The sequence below is a fragment of the Trachurus japonicus genome, chromosome 18 (assembly GCF_045865225.1).
Source record: "Trachurus japonicus isolate A0001 chromosome 18, Traja_1.0".
Lineage (NCBI taxonomy): Eukaryota > Metazoa > Chordata > Actinopteri > Carangiformes > Carangidae > Trachurus > Trachurus japonicus.
In genome coordinates, this window is record NC_140924.1 from 15522941 (window position 1) to 15546681 (window position 23741).

A 23741-nucleotide genomic window follows, 5' to 3' on the forward strand; every position below is an offset into this window, starting at 1 on the left:
GTAGATCAGAAATGTTGCAGCCAACATGTTTTGGATTTATGAATATATTTGCTTCTGAATTATGATGTCTTCCCTAAATAAAAATACATTTCCTTGAAAACATTAGCCTACTTTCTGTTATTAAATTAAATTAACTAATATGATTTTTACAGGATGGTGATGAATATGTGTCTGACACATTAAAATGACAGACAGTTGAAATCTACTTGTGGATGCAAAAGTTTGCATTCACAAGCTTCTTGCACCAAAAACAAAAACACTATATATCAATGTGCAAGAATCCTGTAAAGCTGTAACAACACATGAAGACATAACAATGGCTGCATTAACACACAGCAAGTGAAGAAACAGAACTCCAATGACAGCTAATCACACTTTTATTCAAAATTTCGGTCAATGGTTGATTCAGTGGTTTGTCTTTTTTAAAATACAGTGATCTATTGTGAAATTTCCTTCCATCTTAACAAATTTATACCTTAGTCTGACCCTAATCCTACAGGCAATTTATATGTTACTACTGTATGTATTTTCATTTTCTGCTATAGTCAGTTACAGCACACACTGAATCCTGTTTGCGCTTTTATGGGCTTGTAAACAGTTCCACCACGCACCTGTCACATGGCCTTTAATCTGGAAATGTGCCACCAGTTTAGGATGACTAGTTTGAATATCATGTGACAACCAGGAGATTAAAGGTAAATTCAGACATAAAGGCCTTAAGTACTTCTTCTTTATTGCCAGTGAACTTGCTGATAATGCTTTTTTATTTTATTTTATCTGAGGCCTGACCTGCCACATTCCTCGGGGTCAGGCCGCCGGTGTCTTTCAGTGGAGCTACCTAACAGTACGTCAGGTGTGTGTGTCATCATCATGAGTGGAAAATGTGAACCATTGGACTCCACCACACCCATGAGGAAAACACACCATGTCCCTATGTGAGAGCTGCTATTAAACTGTCCCATAATCACACATATTCACACAAGTTCATAACGTAAGACGGGTGAATAATGAACTATACGGATACACTAAGAGGTAGGTTGTGTGGTGAATGCTGCGATTATGAGATTAGGTAAATACAGTGAAGTGTGAGAGAGAGCGAGAGAGCAGCACTGGGTTTAGCAGAGAGAGAGAAAGAGAGAGAGAGAGAGAGAGAGAGAGAGAGAGAGAGAGAGAGAGAGAGAGGGCCGGGCTGGTGAATAACTGTGTTGACTTTGGATTTTCCTGTTTCACAGCTCGGGTTGTTGATATATTCATACTCATTCATACAGCAAGAGAGTCAGCTGCTCTGCTGGCACAAAAGACAGGAGTCCTAACCCGACCAGTTTACGACAACTAGCCTAACTGTAAGTATAAACAATATGCAGTGACAGATGGAAATATAAGTTCTGCTGTGTTCAGAAAATGATTGAGCAAAGGAAAAGACGTAAATTTAATGTTAAAAGTGAAGACGTGCATTGTTTAAAGGGGGGAAAGCACAGATGCCAGTATTAAAGCTATGCAGCATAGCTGATCCATCCAGTTATGTAAATATGTGACCTGCTCTGGAGCAAAACACTGTTTACTTATTGAAATCCAAAGAGACTTGCTAGTTTTGTAATAGGCTATGTTATGGCTTTAAAATGTTACATAATAGCATTGGGTCATTTCATGTGTTAGCCTACAGCTTCTGCCTTTGCTGTTTCAAAATGAACATGAATGATGTCTTTCTGTTTTGAGCAAATTACTCTGTGATAAGTCTAGACTACTTAATATTTCGCTTTGCAATTGGTAATTGTTACATATTTCTGGCAAATATTAAAAACTGACATCTGTAGAAATGTAGCTACAACTCTAATAGTGATATGGGGTTAGTTTTAAACCTTGATGTTTAATATGTTAACCAAAGGAGATATAATTAGAGCTAGCTAGCCATTTCATCTCAATTACAATGTTTATGCTAAACTAACAGTCTTAAAGTGTAAACTGTAAGTTAAGTGAAATTCAAGAGTTGTTTTCAGTAGGCTATTTAAACAAGTTATTTAATAAACAGTGATCAACAGAAGAGCTGTGATAGAAATGACATAACAGTTACTTACCCAGTAAGCCTGATGTAGCTGACGCTAACTGATAAAGCTATATTTAACCTGTTCAGACAGAAGATAAAAAATAGGCAAATGTCTACCAAGACATTTTGGTAGACATATTTGAACTGACACAAAATACTATCGTGCATTTTTAATGTAAATTGGGAATATTTTTAACAACAATTCATGTGAATAACACACAAAATCAAATGCTAATGTAAGGCTAATTGCTAGGTTAGGTTTGATGTTGTGATATCATGCATTTACGAAGGATATGGGATAGTTTTAGCATACATTTGCATAATCTTTGGGCAGTTTTGTTACTACTTGGGTTACAATGTTGATTTAAATTTTTTTTTTTTTTTTACATTGCTTATTGCAGTCTCAGACTAATGTGGGAAGGACATGATCACATGATTTTTCACTGCAACAAGCAGATAATCACAGTGAGACCTTCATGGCAGCAGGGTGTGTGTAGTGATTGTAACCTTGTGAATATTTTCTGTGAAAAGCATTGGGTGTGTCTGGTGGTTTTCTTGTGCTGTCAAAACTACAATGGCTAATACTGCACACCAAACAGTGCAGGGTGTATGGCATGCATAGTTTCCTATATTTACGAATGTACTTCATTAGACAGGTTGCACTGATATAGTAGTAGATGTTATGTGTTTTTAAGAGTTGGTATTCTTTCTAGTTTTGATTTCTGTGTTTGTTTTGTTGATATAAATCTTTGCATTTGCGATACTTCCTCTCCCAAAGTTCCTCCTCCTAAGGCACCTGATCACTTAACTTCCCTATTTGATTTCATCGTAGATAATGGCGTCTGCTGGCGGCATGTTACCAGAAAAGCAGTTCCAGTGCGCCATCTGTCAGCAGGTGTTTACCGACCCGGTCACCACTCCCTGCGGACACAACTTCTGCCAAACCTGCATCCAGGGTGTGTGGGACAGCAGCGATGTCTGCCAGTGCCCCACCTGTAACAAGTCGTTCGCTCCCCGGCCTGAAATAAGCATCAACACGGCCTTCAAAGAGCTGGCGGACACGTTCAGGAAGATGGTAGTCTGTTCATCTGCCTTGCCGCTGTCCGCAGCCCAACCGGGCGAGGTGGTGTGTGACGTCTGTGCCACTACATCGATGCAGGTGAACGGGGCCGTTGCTAGGAATTCTGGGCCCCCTTAAAGAATACTAAAGAGGGCCCCTCCCCCCTAACTTTTCCTTTTTTTTTCTTAGACTACGTATGTATTATCGTTTTTATTTAGCCTTCTTTGTTGCATTACACTGCAAAAACTCAAGTATCTTAGCAAGAATATTTGTCTTATTTCTAGTCAAAACAAATCTCATTCTACTTAAAATAAGACACATCATATTAAAAGTAGCTTGTTTTTAGACACTTTTTACTTCTTTCAAGCAGATTTTCACTTGAAATAAGTAGAAAAAATCTGATAGTGGAGCAAGTTTTTCTACCTTATTACAAGCACAAAAAAACTTACTTTCACTGGTAGATTTTTCTATTTATTGTGAATTTAAGTGAAAATTGTCTAAAAACAAGTTAATTTTTAGGTAACAAGTCTTATTTTAAGTGGAAAGAGATTAGTTTTGACTAGAAATGAGACATTTGGACAAGAAATAAGACAAATATTCTTGGAAAGATGTTGAGTTTTTACAGTGTACTATGAGTATTAGTCAGGGTCTTACGCAGAATAAATCAGTCATACAAAGATTAGACTACTGGGGTTTTTTATGGGCCCCACTGGGCGCCGGGCCCCTAGAGTTATCATCACCTTTCTCCCCTATACAACGGCCCTGCAGGTGAAGGCCCTGAAGTCCTGTTTGGTGTGTCTGACGTCCTACTGCGGCGCTCACCTGGAGCCGCACCAGAACGTCTCCACCTTGAAGCTGCACAAGCTGATCGAGCCGGTGAAGAACCTGCAGGACAGGATGTGCAAGAGGCACGAGAGGCTGCTGGAGATGTTCTGCAGGGACGAACAGAAGTGCGTGTGCCGGTTCTGCACCGAGACCGAGCACAAAGACCACCAGGCTGTTACGATAGAGGACGAGAGTCGGGAGAGGAAGGTACATAAGATAGTATAGGCTAGTCTATTACCAGGGTTTACCAGGGTTTACCAGGGTTCAGGCAAAGTGCAATGTGGTTTATTGACCTTGGATGAAAAAAAATACATTACGGAAATTTCTAGTGAACATTACTGGTCTGGTTTATAATTAGGCTGCATACTGTGTAGTGTGAAAGTGAAAGTTCAACAGACACGAGATCAAAGGATTAGGATCTCTTTCTGGCTACAGGCCATCCATACAGTATGTGTGCAATAGTGAGGAACTGAGGCCTATTGTGGATTTGATTACATTCAAAACACTCAAAATACCTTCTTTTTTGAAACGTCTAGTTCATTTGTATGTCTAATATGACACTTACCCTGTTTATGTCTTTTTGTCTCCCTTTCTGTCTGTTTAGGTCCAAATGGAGAAGACTGAGGCAGGTTTTCAGCAGATGATCCAGGAGCGACTGAAGAAAGTAGAGGAGGTCAAAAACTGCCTGAAGCTCAGCACGGTGAGTTCACACATCTGCCTCAGGTTGGAAATGTAATTGATCAGGTATAGAGATCACATCATGGCCAGATATTTCTTATCCAACTCCAATAATAAAAAGAGCACCACTCTTTACTGAAGCTTAATAATTGTAACACATGGCCCGGTTTGTGCGAGAGGTTTCATCTCCGTCCTTTTTGGCTTTACATGTTCACATTTTTGTTTCTTCACGCAGGCGAGTGCAGAGAGGGAGATGAAGGAGAGCGACCGTCTCTTCATGTCTCTGACTCGCGCCATGGAGGATCGACGAGTCGAAGTCAACAATGAGATCAAGGAGAAGCAGAAAGCGTCAGAGCGGAGGGCAGAGGAGCTGATCGACGAGCTGCAGCAGGAAGTCACGGAGCTGCAGAGGAGGAACACGGAGCTGGAGGAGCTGAGGAGCTCTGAGGACCATCTGCACGTCTTACAGGTTAAAGATCAGCTTCAAACTGTGGTGGCGAACAGTAGAAAGTCAGTCCGTTTGACCCTGTATCGCTGATTTTGTCTTTTTCACAGAGGTTGCCTTCTCTTACATCACCCCCACCCACCAGAGAGTGGACAGAAATCGGTGTCCACCCTGAACTCTGCGTGGGGGCCGTGAGGAGAGCGCTGTCCAAAGTGGACGACACCCTGAAGAAGGAGCTGAACAGCCTGAAGAAAGAAGGTAAAGAGAACTGGATTATTAATGTAGGAGTTATTGACAAATTCATTCACAAGAGTTTTGATTCATCTTAAAACTAATCATCTTTTATTCTCTTCTGACAGAGATGAAGAGGATGCAGAAATATGCAGGTACCGTCTCCCAGGCTTGCCACAGGACATGGATCAAATATGATTCAACACTATTTTGTCGCCCTTTTGTGGTTGTCTGACTGAAGGACACTTTGATAGACAGCAGCTTGTGTGACGACTATTAACCTGACCTGGGGACAGTGATGTCAATGAGCTGCATGCAACACAATGTGTAGCAGGAGTGTCACATTTTTCTGCAGACAAAATCTGTGGTGCCAAAATGATTTGATTGACTAAAAGACAACGTGTGCAAGAATATGTAAAAGACACCTCAGAAATATTCCACATCTTCTCTCCATATAGTTGACGTGGTGTTAGACCCGCACACAGCCCATCCGAACATCGTCCTATCAGCCGACGGAAAGCAGGCGGGCCGTGGCGAGCTGCTGCATCTCGTTCCAGATAACCCCCAACGCTTCGACCCCGTCATCTGCGTGCTCGGCAAGAGAGGTTTCCTGTCCGGGAGGTTCTACTTCCAGGTCTGTTTCTTTGCTGATGACGGAGGACTTTATCACAGCGACCATGAGTTAAAAGATGCAACAGATTAGTTCTGGTCCAAAGTGAGCAAACAAATACTTTCTGCTGGTATTTTTTTTCACAAATTAGGGATAAATCAGGACAAAAGCTTTTAACTTCAGCTGCTGAGAGGGTTCAGTCCAATAAACCTGTAAAAACGTCTCCACCTTGACCACTCAGGAGTTTCTGCGCTCTCCAGATCCAGTCGTGTGCCAAAAATGAGGAAAACAGATGTTACTCCCTGGTCCTGCTGCCCTTATAGTGCCTTTGCACTTTGATTTAAATACTCAGATTGGCTGTTTTTATTTAATTTGGGTTCCTGTCACGACTTTGGAGAGGTTCATCAGCCTTATGTGACCGACAAATTCTTTTTTGGATGGATAAAAAGCCAAATTTCCATTTGATGCTGACATGATTATGTACTGCCCTCTTGTGGCCAGAAAGATGTGCAACACCCGATGGACAATAAACACTCAAACATCCTCCTTTAAAGTGTTCTTGATTTTAACCCTTCATACTGTATGTTTCGTCTCTCAGGTTGCCGTAGGGACAAAGACCTACTGGGACATGGGCGTGGTCAACGAGTCCGTCAACAGGAAGGGGATGATCACCTCCAAGCCGGAGAACGGCTACTGGACGGTGCGGCTGAGGAACGGGGACGAGTACCGAGCTCTGGACTCGCCCTCGGTCCGTCTCTCTCTGACGGAGAAGCCGCAGACCGTCGGGGTGTTTGTGGATTACGAGGCGGGGACGGTGTCGTTCTTCAATGTGGACAGCAGGTCTCACATGTACACCTTCACTGGGTGTTTGTTCTCTGAGAGGATCTTCCCCTTCTTCAGCCCAGGCGTTTGTGACGAAGGGAAGAACACGGCGCCGCTGGTCATCAGAGCTGTCAATCACGAGACTTAGACGTAAAGAGTCTGTCATAAAAGAGGGGATATTTTCACTAACAGAACTGATTTTGACGTGAAGTCCTCTTTACTTGGGTTTCTACTGTATCATCAACACCTCCCAAAGATCTCAATAAGACAATACACCGATAACCTGTAACTTTTACTTTTTATTGTTTAATCCTCTGCCTTAAGTATTTTACTGTAGAAGTACGATCTGTAACACAACTGTGACCAGTGGCTGTTTATGAGTGGGGGGATGGGTGCTGTAGACAGACAGACAGAGGAAAATATGAATTCATAAAGGTTTTAATTGATTTTTTACTTACTTTTCAACCAATGTTGCCTTTTAGAAATTCATTTAAAATATCATTTTGTGCAAAAGCTTTAATCTTAAAGCAGATATCAGTGGAATGTTTTTGTTAATATAAGTCCTAAATAGTCCTATTTTCCGTCAGCAATCACTTACATGAAGTATTTCAGCCTAAACACGAGTCTCTCCGTCACTCTGCTCTGCTGTAACCCGAGGAGAAAATTTTCCTTGTGGGATACAAGTGTTATCCAATGAGGGGAGAGAACGGCATGAAGGGCTGTGTGTGCAGCCAAGGGATGCGCGTGAATGTGGCGACGTAGCACGAGGACCAATTGATGCCTGACAAGGGCGGGGGCTGCTAACTCATGGTGCGTTCAAGGAAACTCGTACTTTGTGTTTTTCCTTCCTGTGAAGTCATACCAGTTCGATCTGGTACGAGTTCACGGGTCGGAAGTTACGAGTGGCCGTTATAGGGAACTTTCACAGACAACAGGACGGTAAAAACACGAGCTACGGGTTACCTGGAACGCTACCAAGTCGTAGTTGTGACTTGAAACCGTAACTTACGGTTTCAAAAGCCTGCCTTGAACACAGCATTAGCCGAAACGGCCGTGCCACTGATATCTGCTTTAATAGAAGACATAGTTGGGTATTTGCTTTATTATGTATTTTTTTCTGCAGGGGCATAAAAAAGAAGTATAAATTCCCAGTGGCAGCTGAATATAGTATTGTACGATATATTTGCAATACACACTTGTATCTGAGTTTAAACATTATGCAACCAGGGGGTGCTGATTTACTTTAAACCCAGCTGATTACACCTTTAACCCATTGGTACCACATAAAATAACAATATTAAAATAATGCCTTGTTTCAATTGGTGTTTCTTTGGGGATAAGGTTTAGTATTAATGAAGTGGATTAGTTGTTGTGCTTTTGACCCAGAACCCTTTGGTTTTGCAAAACATTTTGCATCAGCCGTGACAGGCCGTCCATGTTTCCATGTGCTTTGCATTGGCATTTGAAGAGGATACTTTTTTCCACACCAACCATGTGACGCCAGGAATGAAAACTGAAAATATATTTATTTATGGACTACTTAAAGTCACCGAATGTCAAGGAGGTAACTTTGTGCATAAATATCTCTAATGATTTCAATTATTTAAAACCTATGACACTTATGTGTTCGTGTAAAACGAGATCAAAAGAGATCTCTCTCTCTCTCTGTTGACTTTGGTTTACAGTATTGACTGAGTGAGTGCAGTGCAATAGTGCAGCAAAATGGCAAAATAACATTTTTTCCTAGATTGTTCAAGTTTTGAGATCTCTGGAGCCCATATCGAAATCACAATGAAATTTTGATTGATTGCACAGCTCTAACAAGGACCCATGTCTTCTGGGTTGGAAATGTTCATATCTACCAAATTCATGTAGTTTAACATAATTCATTTATCAAATGTATTTCCACCAGCATATTTTAAAAACTTTAATTGGTTCACTAACTGTTTGTGTCCAAGACAGATGGGTTTTCTTTGTCCCAACAGTGACAGGAATTGAAAGCAAACTTGAGATCTACTTTGCATTAAGATCAAGGGTAACTAATTTCCATGTGGTTTGCATCCTGAGACGCAGACCTTAGAGGACTTTTTTTTCTAAATTGACCATGGCAGCAAAATAACACACACACACACACACCTCCTCCCTATATGTGTGTGTGTGTGATAACCACAGGAAGCCATTAAATGTTTTGGCCCAAATTTCATAGTACAATAGTTGTAGGCCGGGGTGTGTCTCTGTCAACATGGGAATCAAACCCACAACCTTAACATTAGGAAAAGAAGAAAGTAAAAAACACCCACAAACATCCGAGAGGTTCCTAATAATGACTACAGTGATCATTTATCTGCTGTGCCAACAATTCTGAATCCATGGTTAGATTCAATGGTATGATATTCCTTAATTTTGACTCATAATCATCGCTAGTTTTTCAGGACTGAGTTATTGATGATTAATAAGAAACGTATCAGTTCTCAGACATTAAACAGTAATAGAACCAGTCAAGACTCATTTGATTTGCATTATGGTGATTTATTTTGATCAGACATGACACCTGTTTCATTTAGAAATTTCATTGTAAGACAGATGCATCATTTATTTCATCTTTTTTTCTTTTTTTTACTGGAGACATCGATTCTAAGACGGGTTGACCAGAAACCCATTGAAGGTGGTGTGGCCACCAGATGCCCAAACATGAGCACCTGCAGGCATGCGCACACACACCTCGTCCCCTTTCTGCAGCTGCAAGTACACTGCATTTCCTCCATTATCAGCAGTGTCACCACTTGATGCATGATCAGATGTTTCGACAATCACCTCGTTGTTCTTGGTCAGTCGCAGCTTGCCTATATGGTGTCCTCCAGCATGGTAGAAGAAGGAGAAATAATAAGCACCTGCAATAGGTGCAGTGAACACACCTGTGGAAACAAGATATTGTCACATGTATTAATTGTGTCACATAAATCAATCAACATGAGTGATTATGAGTGTGGCTGTATGATGGACTTACCTGTATCTGGATTGTAGGCGTCACCGATGTTTGTAACCACAGTGTTGTACTTCAGGGTTACGTCACTGCTGAAGGGTCCATAGGCTCCACCCTCTTCTATCTTAGCAAAGAACCCAACCATGGTTTTCTCTACAGAAAACAAAACATGACAAATATTTATGAGTTTGCATAAGTACCCCCCAAATAACCCAACCTCAGCCTAAACCCAACCACAGATGTTTCTTTCTAGTTTCTGTGAGACAGTTAACACAGATTTGGATCTTAGCTGATTCTGTTCACTCACCAAGGACCCACTAATAAGTTTTATCTACACCTGTTCTCAACACACTACAGCTGGGGCCTCACTCCTGTTTATTAGGCTGCTGGTCCCTTGGATGACTGACAGGCTCAATATCAGAAGATTTAGGTCTGTCATAAGTACAAGTATGTACGCAACAGTTGTCACATGGCATCCTCATATATAACAAACCTTAAAATTGTTCTTCAGTAGGCTACATCCTTACAGTCTTTACTTTCAAAAAAAATGTCACTCTACCTTTGAGAAGTTTTTTGTCGTCTCTGTAGGTTGGTCACGTGTAGTAGTCGTCTCCGCTCCGACCTGAGCTGCAGCTGCTTTTATATTGTCAGATTTGGAGGCAGGTCAAATGGCAATTATTCAAAGTTTACAGTTTGTCTTACGTAAGGATCAATCATTTGCATTTCTTTGGAATGAATCTTGGGTCCTTATCAACATGCCCACCCGGATCTTCTGGGTGTGATACCTGAACTATGACTTAAACCTCAATCTAACCTTACAGTACATGGCTTAGTAGCCTCAATGGAGTCCACAATTTGCCATCATTTCAATTGATGATCAATTTATTTAAACAGTGTTTTTTTTTTCTCTTCCACTTGCAAAGAGGATGATGACAGACCTGCAGCTGCTTTTAGCTAATTGCGGGGGCCAGATTTTCTGGAGCTGTTTAGTTCAGTGGGTAGAGCAGGTGCCCCATGTTGAGGCTACTCTGCAGCTGGCTCTGGTTCCCACATCGGTTGGGCCTTTGCTGTCATTCCCCCTCCCTCTGCCTCCCACAAAAAAGTTTTCACACTTTCCATACAATGTCCCTTGATTTTCATGTTGAGGATCAGGGCCAGATTCAGTCTCCATGTTTGACCCTTTGGATGAACTGGAGCATCAAACTAGTCATTGATTAACCCTAATCGCATTTCTTTGTAACTACAGTATTCAGATGTATGTTTCATGATCACCCATCCTGAACAAACACCAAATTTTGTGTAAATCATTTACAGTTTTGTTGAAGGTTCACTAGAAGGATATTATTGATGATGGAGGACAAAGTTTTGTCTTCAGACTATGACAGGGATATATTTCAGAGTTGTTTAATTTGGCTCCGTAGGCTTTTAGAATAAGAATTAGAAGAATTAGAATTAGAAAAACTTTATTGTCCCGCCAAGGCAGGAAATTCATCTTCGGTCTCACTTATCCACAAGTTTCCGAACGTCGTCTATGGTCAAAACCAGCTTCCGGTTTTGCCGGTTTGGTGGAATTGTACGCTTACGTTTCCATGGTTTTCAGTCGTTGTCATAGTTGCAGTACACTGTTAAAAGCTGCTGTGATGATCCATGCGTTTTACAGATTTTCATTGAAAACAAACAAAAAAAGAAATCCATACATTTACCGCGACTACCGAAACCATGGAAACGTAAACATAAAATTCCACCAGAAGAGCAAAACCGGCAAAACAGGCTACGTTTTTGACGTTCGGAAAAAGGTGGATAGACAGAACAGTCAGAACACAAACGCTTGCCATCAAGGCTTACATGAAACAAAGTGAGTGTATAAGCAACAGCTCCCTCCTGTGGTCAAGTGGTACAGGTGCATTCTGGTTTAGATACATTTGCATCTATTGTTCAATGAGAACTTTTAACTTTTATCTTTCTCCTGTGTTTCACCTCATGTCTTCTGCCTTTGTATCTGTATGTGTGCCAAGCCGCTTTCTGAAGTATTGTGGGACAAATACTGTAAATAACCCTTTATTTGTCCCACAATACTTCAGAAAGTGGCTTGGCTATAAAAATAATTTAACCAGCTGGTGGTAAACCTCTAAAAACCTGCGGGTACGTTAATTAGCGATCGTTTTCTCCGCCGGGATGACAACGAAGGTTAGCTGGCCGACCAGCTCTGCAGACCGGCTGCTGCCTCTGTGATGTCCCTGGTCACAGCTCCATGGGTGGAGCTTCACTTCTCCGAAAAACATCGGAGCAAACTTCTAAACAGCCATCTTGGATAAGATGGTAGTATGCGGTTTTGAAAACAGCCAGAGAGAGAGAGAGAGAGAGAGAGAGAGAGAGAGAGAGGAGGGATAGGGAAGTGACAAGCTGAAGTTGGACCCATAGCTTTTTTATTTCTTTTTCTTCGAAATTTTGTTTCACATTATAAAACAATCTTCCATAACAGTATGCACTATACATAAATCTTTTAATCTTTTTTCGCTTCGCGTCGGGTCGAAGAATGCCCCTTAGTGAGCATATACCACGGCCTGTCGTGATATATTGCTTAAATAAATAGTCAGCCCCCTATTCAGTGTGATTATTTGAATAGAAAGTAAACTGTCTCTCTTGATGGTGGAAATCCCTCCAAACATCTATCAAACCCCAATCTTGTATCCTCCTTTTAATTCATCTTTCAGATTAGTTGTGTCCAAGTTTGGATTTAAAATTGCGTTGAGGTCTGCACAGATCATCAAAACTCAAATATTTTCTTGTAAAATGTTTTGTTGCTGCCTTGGGGCGCATACACATTCAACAGGGTCACGTCCTTATCATCTAATTTACCCTTTACCATATATCTGCCCTCCTTGTCTTGAATCTCTGACTGGAGTTCAACGTGAACCTTGTTTTTTGGTTTTTTTTGCCTTTGCTTTTCCCTTTTTATTTTGGATGTTGCTTTACTTCTCTTGACAGGAGTTGACTAACCATTAACATTCACGCTGATAACCTTAAATTCTTTGTTACTCAGTTACTGTATCGACCAATATTTTCCTGGACACTCGCCCGCTTCCCTAGAGAACAGCAAATAAGAACAATGAACAGTCATAACATAACAGTCATATAAGAATAAAACGCTACAATAAACAAAAACTTCAAACACCACTGACTGACTGCCTAATTCTGAAGCAAACAGTCTTGGCCGAAGAAAATCATCATTATGATGAGGAACACTACATGTAAAATAAAGTTAGTGGGTGAAGTAGGTCCAGAGCCTATGGCATTCATTATAACCTACACAAGTGAGAAGAAATGTGTTCATTTCTTTAATTGTGTAAGTGTACTTACTCAGCTTACTATCCCCTGTATGACTTTAGAATAATGCAGAAGTGTGCTTTGTAAACACTCAATTGTAACACAACATTTGGAAGAGATAACGGAGTGAAAGTTATTCAAATGGTGTGACTGATGCAGTCTACCGTCTCTGTCCAGTTACAAATAATAAAGATGGAAACATCACCAGGTGTGATGAGGATTAGGACCAGTGATGGACTGGCCATAGGGCAATATGGGCAAATGCCACAACGGCCGCGTAGTGATGCGGGTGTGTGAAGACGCGACCGCAATGGCTGCCGTGCTGCCGTGTTACAGTAAATACAATAAACAAAAACTTAAAACACCACAGACCGACTGCCTAATTCTGAAGCTAACAGCTTCAATACAAGAGGGATATTACAGACGAGCAGTATGGAGGTATTTGGATGTTTTTTGATGTGTCTTTTTGGACGAAGAAAGTTGGTATCCGTTCACAACCATTATATGGACAAATACTGCTGCACGGACCCCCCCCCGTAACTCAGAGAAGGCACGGAGGAATTAGTTGACATGAGGGTGAGTAGATAATGAGTGAAATTTGAATTTTGGGTGAACTATCCCATTAAATGTATTTTTGTTTTTGCATCTTTTTGCCCATTTTGAATAAACAGAACAAATGGAGAAGACCCCCTTCCATGAAAATCGTGTTTTTCGTGCTTTTCACGTGTTCCTGTGGCATTTTTCTTGTGTTAGAGGACATATCAGCAGAAAAGGAAGTGCAAAATTGATTTTCTGAGTTTTTCTGCCTTCAAACTGCTGTGAACCAATGGCAGACGCAAACTGGCAGTTTCAGGGAGACTGGGGTTGACGCGTCACAACCCCAGGGGAGGGCACTAGTGCTACAAGCTCCCGCCCCGCTCTGCATCTGGCTCAGAGGTGAAAGGCTTGACAGCTCGGTGTAGCTGTCAAGGTATAACAGGTATAGCTCACCTGGTAGAGCAGCTTGCACCATGAGCAAAAGGACTATGTTCCAGTCTGGGATCGAATCCCAGTGTGCAGTTTTACGCTAAACGCGCTGAATCTGTAATTGTACAATGTCCAGCTGTCAGCGAGCGAGGGGGTGGCTGGGCGGGTGCAGAGCAGCGCAGTCTCCGCCCACCCTCCAGAGGTGCATTGCTAACGAGCTGTTGGTGCTGTGCAGAAGAAGAGCCCTGGGAAATGGCACAGGTTTTGTGATTTTGGCTAAAAACTTCATAATCACAATTTAAAGACCACAGAGAATGTTTAAAAATAACCAAAAAGGGTCGCGGGAGGGGGGCTTTAAGGTTAGGTGGGCTGCCAAAAGTGAGTGTAAGCAACAGCTTCCTCTTGTGGTCAAGTGACACAGCTGCATTCTTGTCCAGATTTTACATTTACAGTTTTTCTCAGTTGCTAAAACACTAAACCCTGTTGTCTGAACCAAATTCTCAGTTGCCTGAACCCACTGATTGAATCAGTCACTCTTTTGGCAAAACCATCAGCACTTTTCACCTGTTTAGACACATCTTACCAACACATTTTCATTGTGATGCACCTGTGTTGCAAAATGCTGAGCACAGGTGGCAAAAGTCAAACACAAGTAAAGCACAAGTTTCACCGGTTGAACACAACAACTCAAAATTGATAACACTTATGTCCAATGATGTGAGGGCACATATACTGTAAGCCAGTTCAGGATGAAGTCCTGTGGCCTGATCCAGTACAGAGAAATTACGCTGTGGCTGAGTTATGCACTTCTCATTTCTATTTTTTTGTACTTTATTTTTACGTAGGCTTACTGTATACAAGTGCTAAATGCACAAGATTTCTGTTTGTCTTTGTACTATACAAGTGCTACGTGTAAATGCACAAGATTTCTGGTTTTTGTACTTCTTTTTTTCTTTTTTCTTTTTTACAGTACTATGTACAAGTGCTAAATGCACAGGTTTTTTGTTTTGCAAGAGGAGAATATGAGAGACGACAGGGTGAAGGAAGAAAGGATGAGGGAGGGAGGGAGGGAGGGAGGGATGAACTGGGAAGAAAAAATAAGAAGGAAGGAAAAGGGATGAAATGGATGGATGGGAAATGGATGTGGAGAGGGAAGGAGGAGGGTGAAAGAAAGGGTAGGAGAGAAGTGCTACAGTGTAAATGCACAGGTTTTTTGTTTTGCAACATGCATTTAGCCTACAGTGAACGATAAACATTTATTTCTACAGCTTCATGTGCTGAGCGTTGTGTTTTCTATTTTTCTATGTAGTGTTTAGTGGCTGCTCAGTAGTGCTTTTAATTTTGATTGACTCGGGGCACGATTTGACAACACAGTTCAGTTTTGGGCACAGATTGAACTGTTTTGAGGTGAAAGTTTGGTTTTGCAAGAAGAGTCTGAGGTTTTGTGAATGTAGCTTGAAAATTGGGGTTTGTGTTCACAGTTTAGAGAAAATGAGAGAAGCTTTCGAGAAATGTGTCTTAGCAATCGAGAAAAACTGTAACTCACTTCATATATTCTGCCTTTATGTGTGTCATAGTGTTTTCTGACAGGACGAATCAAGGATTATCTTCTCTCTTATTAAGGGCCAAGCAGCCTAAACTGTTGGGAATTGATGATTAATAAGAAACGTATCAGTTCCCAGACATGAAACAGTGATAGAACCAGTCAAGACTTGCAAGAGATTTGATTTGCATTGTGGTGATTTATTTTGATCAGACATGACACCTGTTTCATTTTGAAATTACATTTTAAGACAGATGCATCATTTATTCCAGCAGACATCCACTCTAACATGGGTGGACCAGAAACCCACTGAAGGTGGTGACGTCGCCAGCTGCCCAAACATGATTACCAGCAACCATGCGCACACACACCTCGTCCCCTTTCTGCAGCTCCAAGACAGCTGCATTTCCTCCATTATCAGCAGTGTCACCACTTGATGCATGATCAGATGTTTCGACAACCAGCTCGTTGTTCTTGGTCAGCATCAGCCCGGCCTTCACGTGTCCTCCAGCATGGTAGAAGAAGGTGAAATAATAAACACCTGCAATAGGTGCAGTGAACACACCTGTGGAAACAACATATTGTCACATGTATTCATTTTGTCACACAAATTAATCAACATGAGTGATTATGAGTGTGGCTGCATATGACGGACTTACCTGTACATGGACTGTAGGCGTCACCGATGTTTGTAATCACAGAGTTGTACTTCAGGGTTACATCACCACTGAAGGGTCCAAAGGCTCCGCCCTCGTTTATCTTAGCGCTGAATGCCACCATGGTTTCTCTACAGAAATCAAAACATGTCAAGTATTTATTAGTTTGTATACTGTAGGTACCTTCCAAATAACCCAACCACAGATGTTTCCTTCTAGTTTCTGTGAGACAATTAGCACAAATTTAGATCTTAGCTGATTCTGTTCACTCACCAAGGACCCACTAAAAAGTTATTATCTACACCTGCTCTCAACACACTACAGCTGCGGCCTCACTCCTGTTTATAAGGATGCTGAACGGCTAACAGGATCAATATCAGAAGATTTAGGTCTGTCATAAGCACAGAAGTAGTATGTACGCAACAGTTGGCACATGGCATCCTCACATATAACAAACTTTCAAATTGTTCTTCAGTAGATCCTACATTAAAGTCTTTGAAAATTTCACTTTACCTTTGAGAAGTTTTTTTTCGGTCTCTGTAGGCAAACTCCTGCTCGTCTTCGCTCCAACCTGAGTCCTACGGCTGCTTTTATATTGTTAGATTTGGAGGCAGGCCTATTTGGTCTCATGTTTTCTTTCTTTGGAATCAAGTTTGTGTCCCAATCACTTTGTTGTAATTTAGTGTCAGTTTTGTTAGATTTGGAGGCAGGCCTATTTGGCAACAATTAAAAATCTTACATGTTTTCCAACGAAACAGTCGGTTGCATTTCTTTGGAATTAAGGTTGTGTCCCAATATGAAAAAATCACTCCAGTCCATTTAGTCATTTTTCCACGCAAACATCGTGATCTGCAGGTCAGGTGTATTTGCCACCTGTCATCTTTCGTATTTGTATTTCACATTCATTTTCTCATTCATATCTTTGTTGCATCTTATACAGTATATTTATTGTATCAACCGATATTTCTGTGACTTTCTTTTTTTTTCCTATTTATCAGCATGGATATTACTAAATTGATTAGGCCTACTAAATTGAGATTTGGTCTGTGGATTATCTGGGGTTAGGAGAGCCTTGTCTCTGTGTGTGTGTGTATGTCATGTGTAAGTCCTGCAATGTGTTTCACTGTATTTCTTTTTTTTTCTTTCGACTTTGTATTATTTGTATCACTTTGTGGAAGGACCCCATCGAAAATGAGATGATTCATCTCAAGGATCTATCCTTAATAAATTAATTCAAATTAGATTCAAATTTGCCACGTGTCATCTTCCTCTTCAGTCAGACAGGAGGAGATCCATCTGACACTAAATTACAAAATAACGAATTTCAAGCCGATTTCTTTGTTAGCAACTCCAGATTTAAAACTATACCCGTATGTGAGGACACTTGGTTTCATTGAAAGGGGAAACTGTAATAAAAGGGTCTTGAGTCCTTAGTTGACTGGATGTTCCCGGTTTGATTTCAAAAAGTAAATCCTGAATGAGGATATGAAAAAAAAATCTGTATTTTGTTTAGAAATGTCTCCCTTTCTCTCGCTCACTGAATATCAAATTCAAAGTAATAATATTGAAACAAATGCAGGGAGCACCCAGAAATCAAACCTGGAACATCCAGTCAACTAAGGACTCAAGACTCGTCCAGATTCTAGTCAAGTTCGTCTGCTGTCACACCCTACACACACACACACACACACACACACACACCATTTCTCTCTCTCTCTCTGTTGACTTTGGTTTACAGTGTTGACTGAGTGAGTGCAGTGCAATAGCGCAGCAAAATGGCAAAATAACATTTTTACCTAGATTGTTCAAGTTTTGAGATCTCTGGAGCCCATATCGAAATCACAATGAAATTTTGATTAATTGCACAGCTCTAACAAGGACCCATGTCTTCTGCGTTGGAAATGTTCATATCTACCAAATTCATGTAGTTTACAGTTTTTCTCGATTGCTAAGACACATTTCTTGAAAGCTTCTCTCATTTTCTCTAAACTGTGAACACAAACCCCAATTTTCAAGCTACATTCACAAAACCTCAGACTCTTCTTGCAAAACCAAACTTTCACCTCAAAACAGTTCAATCTGTGCCCAAAACTGAACTACTGTATGTTGTCAAATCGTGCCCCAAGTCAATCAAAATTAAAAGCACTACTGAGCAGCCACTAAACACTACATAGAAAAATAGAAAACACAATGCTCAGCACATGAAGCTGTAGAAATAAATGTTTATCGTTCACTGTAGGCTAAATGCATGTTGCAAAACAAAAAACCTGTGCATTTTACACTTCTCTCCTTCTCTTTCTTTCACCTCCCTCCCCACACCAATTTCATCCCCTTTCCCTTCCTTCTTCTTTTTTCTTCCCAGTTCATCCCTGCCTCCCTCATCCTTTCTTCCTTCACCCTGTCGTCTCTCATCTTCTCCTCTTGCAAAACAAAAAACCTGTGCATTTAGCACTTGTACATAGTACTGTAAAAGAAAAAAAAGGTAAAAAAAAAACAGAAATCCTGTGCATTTTACACATAGCACTTGTACAGTACAAAAACAAAGAGAAATCTTGTGCATTTAGCACTTGTCTGCAATAGGCATATATACGTAAAAATAAAGTACAAAAATATACAAATGAGAAGTGCATTACTCAGCCGCAGCATACTGTAATTTCTCTGATCTGTACTGGGTCAGGCCACAGGACTTCATCCTGAACTGGCTTACTGTATATGTTCCCTCACATCATTGGACACAAGTGTTATAAATTTTGAGTTGTTGTGTTCAACTGGTGACACCCGTGCTTTAGTTGTGTTTGACTTTTGCCACCTGTGCTCAGCATTATGCAACACAGGTGCATCACAATGAAAATGTGTTGACAAGATGTGTCTAAACAGGTGAAAAGTGCTGATGGTTTTGCCAAAAGAGTGACTGATTCAATCAGTGGGTTCAGGCAACTGAGAATTTGGTTCAGACAACAGGGTTTAGTGTTTTAGCAATTGAGAAAAACTGTAACATAATTCATTTATCTAGGAATAATTGAAAAGAGGTCAAATGTATTTCCACCAGCATATTTTAAAAACTTGAATTGGTTCACTAACTGTTTGTGTCCAAGACAGATGGGGTTTCCTTGTCCTGACTGATCTACTTTGCCTCAAGATCAAGGGTAACTCATTTCCATGTGGTTTGCGTCATTTTTCTAAATTGACCATAGCAGCAAAATACATTTTTTCGTAGAAATTTCATGCCACAGGGTTTGTTAGGGTTAGGCCGGGGTGCAAGCTTCGTAAACATTGGAATCAAGAAGAATAAAGTGATAAACACCACCAACATCCGAGAGGTTCCTAATAATAACTATACTGGTAATTTCTCTGCTCCACCAACAATTATGAATCCATGGTTAGATTCATTGGTATGGTATTCCTTAATTATTTCTTTGTGACTCATAATCATCTCTAGTTTTTCAGGACTGAGTTATTGATGATTAATAAGAAACGTATCAGTTCTCAGACATGAAACAGTGAATAGAACCAGTCAAGACTAATTTGATTTGCATTATGGTGATTTATTTTGATCAGACATGACACCTGATTCAATTAGAAATTTCATTGTAAGACAGACTCATAATTTATTTCAGGTTTTGGCATCTATTTTCCTGGAGACATCGATTTTAACACGACTGGACCAGAAACCCACTGAAGGTGGTGTGGCCGCCAGCTGCCCAAACAGCAGCACCTTTAGGCAGGAGCACACACACCTCGTCCCCTTTCTGAAGCTGCAAGAATGCAGCATTTCCTCCATTATCAGCAGTGTCAGCTGTCTTAACAACCAGCTCGTTGTTCTTGGTCAGCACCAGTGTGGAAGCATGGCGTGCTCCAGCATGGTAGAAGAAGGTGAAATAATAAACACCTGCAACAGGTGCAGTGAACACACCTGTGGAAACAAGATATTGTGACATGTATTTATTGTGTCACATAAATCAATCAACATGAGTGATTATGAGTGTGGCTGCATCTGATGGATTTACCTGTATCTGGATGGTAACTTAACACTGAACACCACCATGGTTTTCACTACAGAAAACAAAACATGTCAAGTATTTATGAGATTGTATTGGTACCTCCCAACTAACCCAACCACAGATGTTTCCTTCTAGTTTCTGTGAGACAGTTAGCACAGATTTGGATCTTAGCTGATTCTGTTCACTCACCGAAGACCCACAAGTTTTATCTACACCTGCTGTCAACACACAACAGCTGGTGACCTTGTTTATAAGGATGTTGAACAAACGTTATCGGCAAATAACTTCCTGCCCCATCCAGTCTTGAATGTGACGTCACCTGCAGACCACCTGTACCAAGAGTTTCTCTTAGTGACAAAATAAAAAAAAAAAAAATTTGAATTTCCCCTTCAAGTTAAAGGGATATGATGGCGTAAGTTTCTGAGTTAAAAACTCAGAACTCACTTTTTTTCCACAGCGGCCCTAATCCTCTTCCGTAGTACAAGAGAGGGAAGATAATGAATGAATAAACAAGTTGAATATTTTGTTTTTTCTATGTTGTTTTTAGTGTCATTCCTGCAGTCAGATGAGCAAGTGTCAATTTCTGACATTTTGACCATTTTTGAAATCTGCCTTGACAACTGCTGCCTGGTGTCTGACTCCCTGAGTCTATTTGAGAAGTCACACATCATGTCTCAATACCAGATTATTAGTTCAGTGAGAAAGGAGCTGGTTCTTGATGTCTGAGGATGGGGGTTCAAGACCCAGCAAATGAGATAATGATACTACATCAAAATACCAGCTGTTCTTTGTGAAACAAATGTACAACATTTTTAGAGTCATGGTAGATGATGTTTGACAAAAACATATCAGAATTTTACCTCAAAAACTGTTTTTTTTTTGTTTTGTTTTTTACAGTGGTTTCAAATCTGCCTGCGTGACAGTGAATGGCTTACTCAATTTGTGAAGCCACTGTTGAACTGCCACTTGCCAATTAGCTCAGTGCGATAGACAATGGTCTTTGGTTCCAGATGTTGAGGGTTCGATCCTCAACTGGTGCAAATTGAACATTATATGGTCAACTGTCTTGTCCTCCTATTCTCCTTTTTGTTGCTCAGAATTTGCCTAAATTGGCCAAAATTAGCCCGGACCCGACCCATCGCTGCGCAGCAGCTAGAATTCTTTATTGTTGTGTCACAGGCAGAGACGATCCCTGGCTATACATCCCTATTTCTGTTGAAGTGTTCATTTAGCTGTCACATGTTCGAAAGACAATATTGGGTGTTTATATTGGATGATGTTATTGTTTTAGTTCAGCAATTGGAATTCCTCTGTAACCTTTGTTTACAAGACATATTCTCAATTGTTTTTGTTTGAATGGTAAATATATAATATTATAATGGACCTGAGTCAGTAATAATAAAAGATTATATAAAATACACTTTTTTGCATTGACAAATTGGGGTGTGGTGCAGTTTATCGTATGGTGTGACATTCATGCCATTTGGTGCAACGTTCAATTGTGACAAGAAACATAAGGGAAATAGTATCAGCAAGAGTCTCAAGCATTGTGTTAGAAATAATACAAGGTTTAACAGAATGAATCTAAAATCTTGAAAGATTGAGGAGCGTGGGCATTGGGTGGAAGTTCTGAGTTAAAAAACTCAGAACTTCCTTTTTTTCCCCACAGCGGCCCTAATCCTCTTCTGTAGTACAAGAGAGGGAAGATAATGAATGAATAAACAAGTTGAATATTTTTTTATGTTGTTTTTTGTATCATCCCTGCAGTGAGATGAGCAAGTGTTGCATGATAAACTTCTGAATCTAGACACTCATAACCTCCTTTTGACTTTGTGGTTTGTGGAAACATCCTTCTTTATTGTTGTGTCACAGGCAGAGAGGATCCCTGGCTATATCCCTATCTCTGTTGAAGTGTTCATTTAGCTGTCACATGTTCGAAAGACAAAACTATATGCATGACCAGCTGAGCTAACCTTTTTATCACAGCGCCGCCCAAGAGATAATATAGACGCGTACTAAAGTGCCCCCTGGGAGCCAAAACGCGCATTAAAGTTCCCTCTTGGGAGCCAAAACACGTGCTAAAGTGTCCTCATGGGGGCCAAAATGTGTGCTAAAGTGCCCTCTAGGAGCCAAAGCGTTTGCTAAAGTGCCCTAATGGCAGCCAAAACGCATGCTTAAGTGCCCTCTTGGGAGCCAAAAAGTGTGCTCAAGTGCCCTCATGGGGGCCAAAACACGTGCTAAGTGCCCTCTAGGAGCCAAAACGCATGCTTAAGTGCCCTCTTGGGAGCCAAAAAGTGTGCTCAAGTGCCCTCATGGGGGCCAAAACGCGCGTTAAAGTGCCCTCTTGGAAGCCAAAACACGTGCTAAAGTGTCCTCATAGGGGCCAAAATGTGTGCTAAAGTGCCCTCTAGGAGCCAAAGCGTTTGCTAAAGTGCCCTAATGGCAGCCAAAACGTGTGCTAAAGTGCCCTCTAGGAGCCAAAACACATGTTAAAGTGCCCTTGGAAGCCAAAACGTGTGCTAAAGTGCCCTCTTGGGAGCCAAAACACGTGTTAAAGTGCCCCCCTGGAAGCCAAAATGCGTGCTAAAGTGCTCTCTAGGAACCAAAACGTGTGCTAAAGTGCCCTCTTGGGGGCCAAAACACGTGTTAAAACAGGCCAAATCGATGTTTTTTTAGTCTTAAGGTATCGTGATATTAAAACAGGCCAAATCGACGTTAAAAAAGGCCAAATTTTTTTCGCCGGCGACCATAGGTCACTACAGTCTTACGCTTGTCATTTTCTGAAACTTGGCAGCCCTGAAAGTGCTCTCTAGGAGCATGTGCTAAAGTGGCCTCTTGGGAGCCAAAACGCGTGTTAAAGTGCCCTCTTCAATGGCGAGGACGCGCTACTATGTGCCCTTTTTTTTCCTTTTCGCCCCTGCCCTTCAAAAAGTCTGTGCATGAAACATGAAAAGATCACTTTGTTGTAATTTTGTCCGTTTTGTTAGAATTTGAGGCAGGCCTATTTGGCAACAATTAAAAATCTTACGTGTTTACCAAAGAAACCGTTGGTTGCATTTCTTTGGAATGAAGGTTGTCTCAATATGAAAAAAACACTCCAGTCCATTAAAGGACAATTCCAGGCAAATTCAACTCTGGGGTGTATTTTCCTAACATTTTAGGTCTAAAAGAATGAATCTGAAGATTTTCAGTTTAATCGCTCCTGTTTTGCGGTAGTCCCGTCTGTCCCCGCATCGTCCCGGCAGCAATGAATGGGAGTGGATGTAAGTTCCGCTACTTAGGCTGTTTGCAGCCCTCAAATCCGCAATTTTTTTCCACAGACAGTGGCAGATGGCTACTCAAACATGCACCGATAAGTTTATTTACTTCGAGCAAGCCGACATGTTTGTAAAACTGGCTCTTATTCAAAGTCTCGCGGACCCAAGTTGACGGGCTCGGTTTGTTTACGTGCAGTAGTAAAAGCTCCGTTTTCGTCAGACACAGGACTCGCAGTAAGAGAAGTTGACTTTTCTTTAGAAACAATGCCTAGTTTTTTTTGTTGTTTTCCTAA

At 41.0% G+C, this 23741-nt stretch overlaps 4 protein-coding genes across 5 annotated transcripts in view; 1 reads left to right on the forward strand and 3 right to left on the reverse strand.

The window, feature by feature from the left end:
• The window catches only part of LOC146968937 (complement C1q-like protein 2), a 42981-nt gene extending 32691 nt beyond the window's left edge, over positions 1-10290 (reverse strand). The window contains exon 1 of the mRNA XM_085759995.1: positions 10258-10290. The gene's annotated coding sequence lies outside the window, so the exon portion shown is untranslated. The remainder of the gene's footprint in view (positions 1-10257) is intronic.
• LOC146968940 (E3 ubiquitin-protein ligase TRIM39-like) lies at positions 2880-7220 on the forward strand. Its single transcript, XM_085759764.1, has 8 exons — positions 2880-3203; positions 3873-4136; positions 4534-4629; positions 4843-5076; positions 5163-5310; positions 5412-5438; positions 5742-5917; positions 6492-7220. The coding sequence occupies exons 1-8, from the start codon at positions 2880-2882 to the stop codon at positions 6861-6863; spliced, it is 1641 nt and encodes a 546-aa protein (XP_085615890.1). The 3' UTR covers positions 6864-7220.
• The window catches only part of LOC146968941 (complement C1q-like protein 3), a 59849-nt gene continuing 45320 nt past the window's right edge, over positions 9213-23741 (reverse strand). The window contains exons 3-4 of the mRNA XM_085759992.1: positions 9723-9851; positions 9213-9630 (exon numbers count right to left, since the gene is read on the reverse strand). Coding sequence (XP_085616118.1) covers positions 9350-9630; positions 9723-9851 — 410 coding nt within the window. The 3' untranslated portion in view covers positions 9213-9349. The remainder of the gene's footprint in view (positions 9631-9722; positions 9852-23741) is intronic.
• Positions 15724-23741, reverse strand: part of LOC146968942 (complement C1q-like protein 2) — a 47621-nt gene continuing 39603 nt past the window's right edge. The window contains exons 2-3 of one of the 2 annotated variants that reach the window (XM_085759990.1): positions 16194-16300; positions 15724-16099 (exon numbers count right to left, since the gene is read on the reverse strand). In XM_085759990.1, coding sequence (XP_085616116.1) covers positions 15819-16099; positions 16194-16300 — 388 coding nt within the window. In that variant the 3' untranslated portion in view covers positions 15724-15818. Of the gene's footprint in view, positions 16100-16193; positions 16315-23741 lie in introns of those variants that run through there. The other variant, XM_085759991.1, reaches the window with a different exon arrangement.

What these genes read in the sequence shown, in the direction of transcription:
- LOC146968940 (XM_085759764.1), top strand. Translation starts at nt 2,880, where the DNA reads ATGGCGTCTGCTGGCGGCATGTTACCAGAAAAGCAGTTCCAGTGCGCC. An exon ending in ACCATCTGCACGTCTTACAG is followed by an intron (nt 5,077 to 5,162) that starts GTTAAAGATCAG and finishes TCTTTTTCACAG; the next exon opens with AGGTTGCCTTCTCTTACATC. An exon ending in GAGGATGCAGAAATATGCAG is followed by an intron (nt 5,439 to 5,741) that starts GTACCGTCTCCC and finishes CTCTCCATATAG; the next exon opens with TTGACGTGGTGTTAGACCCG.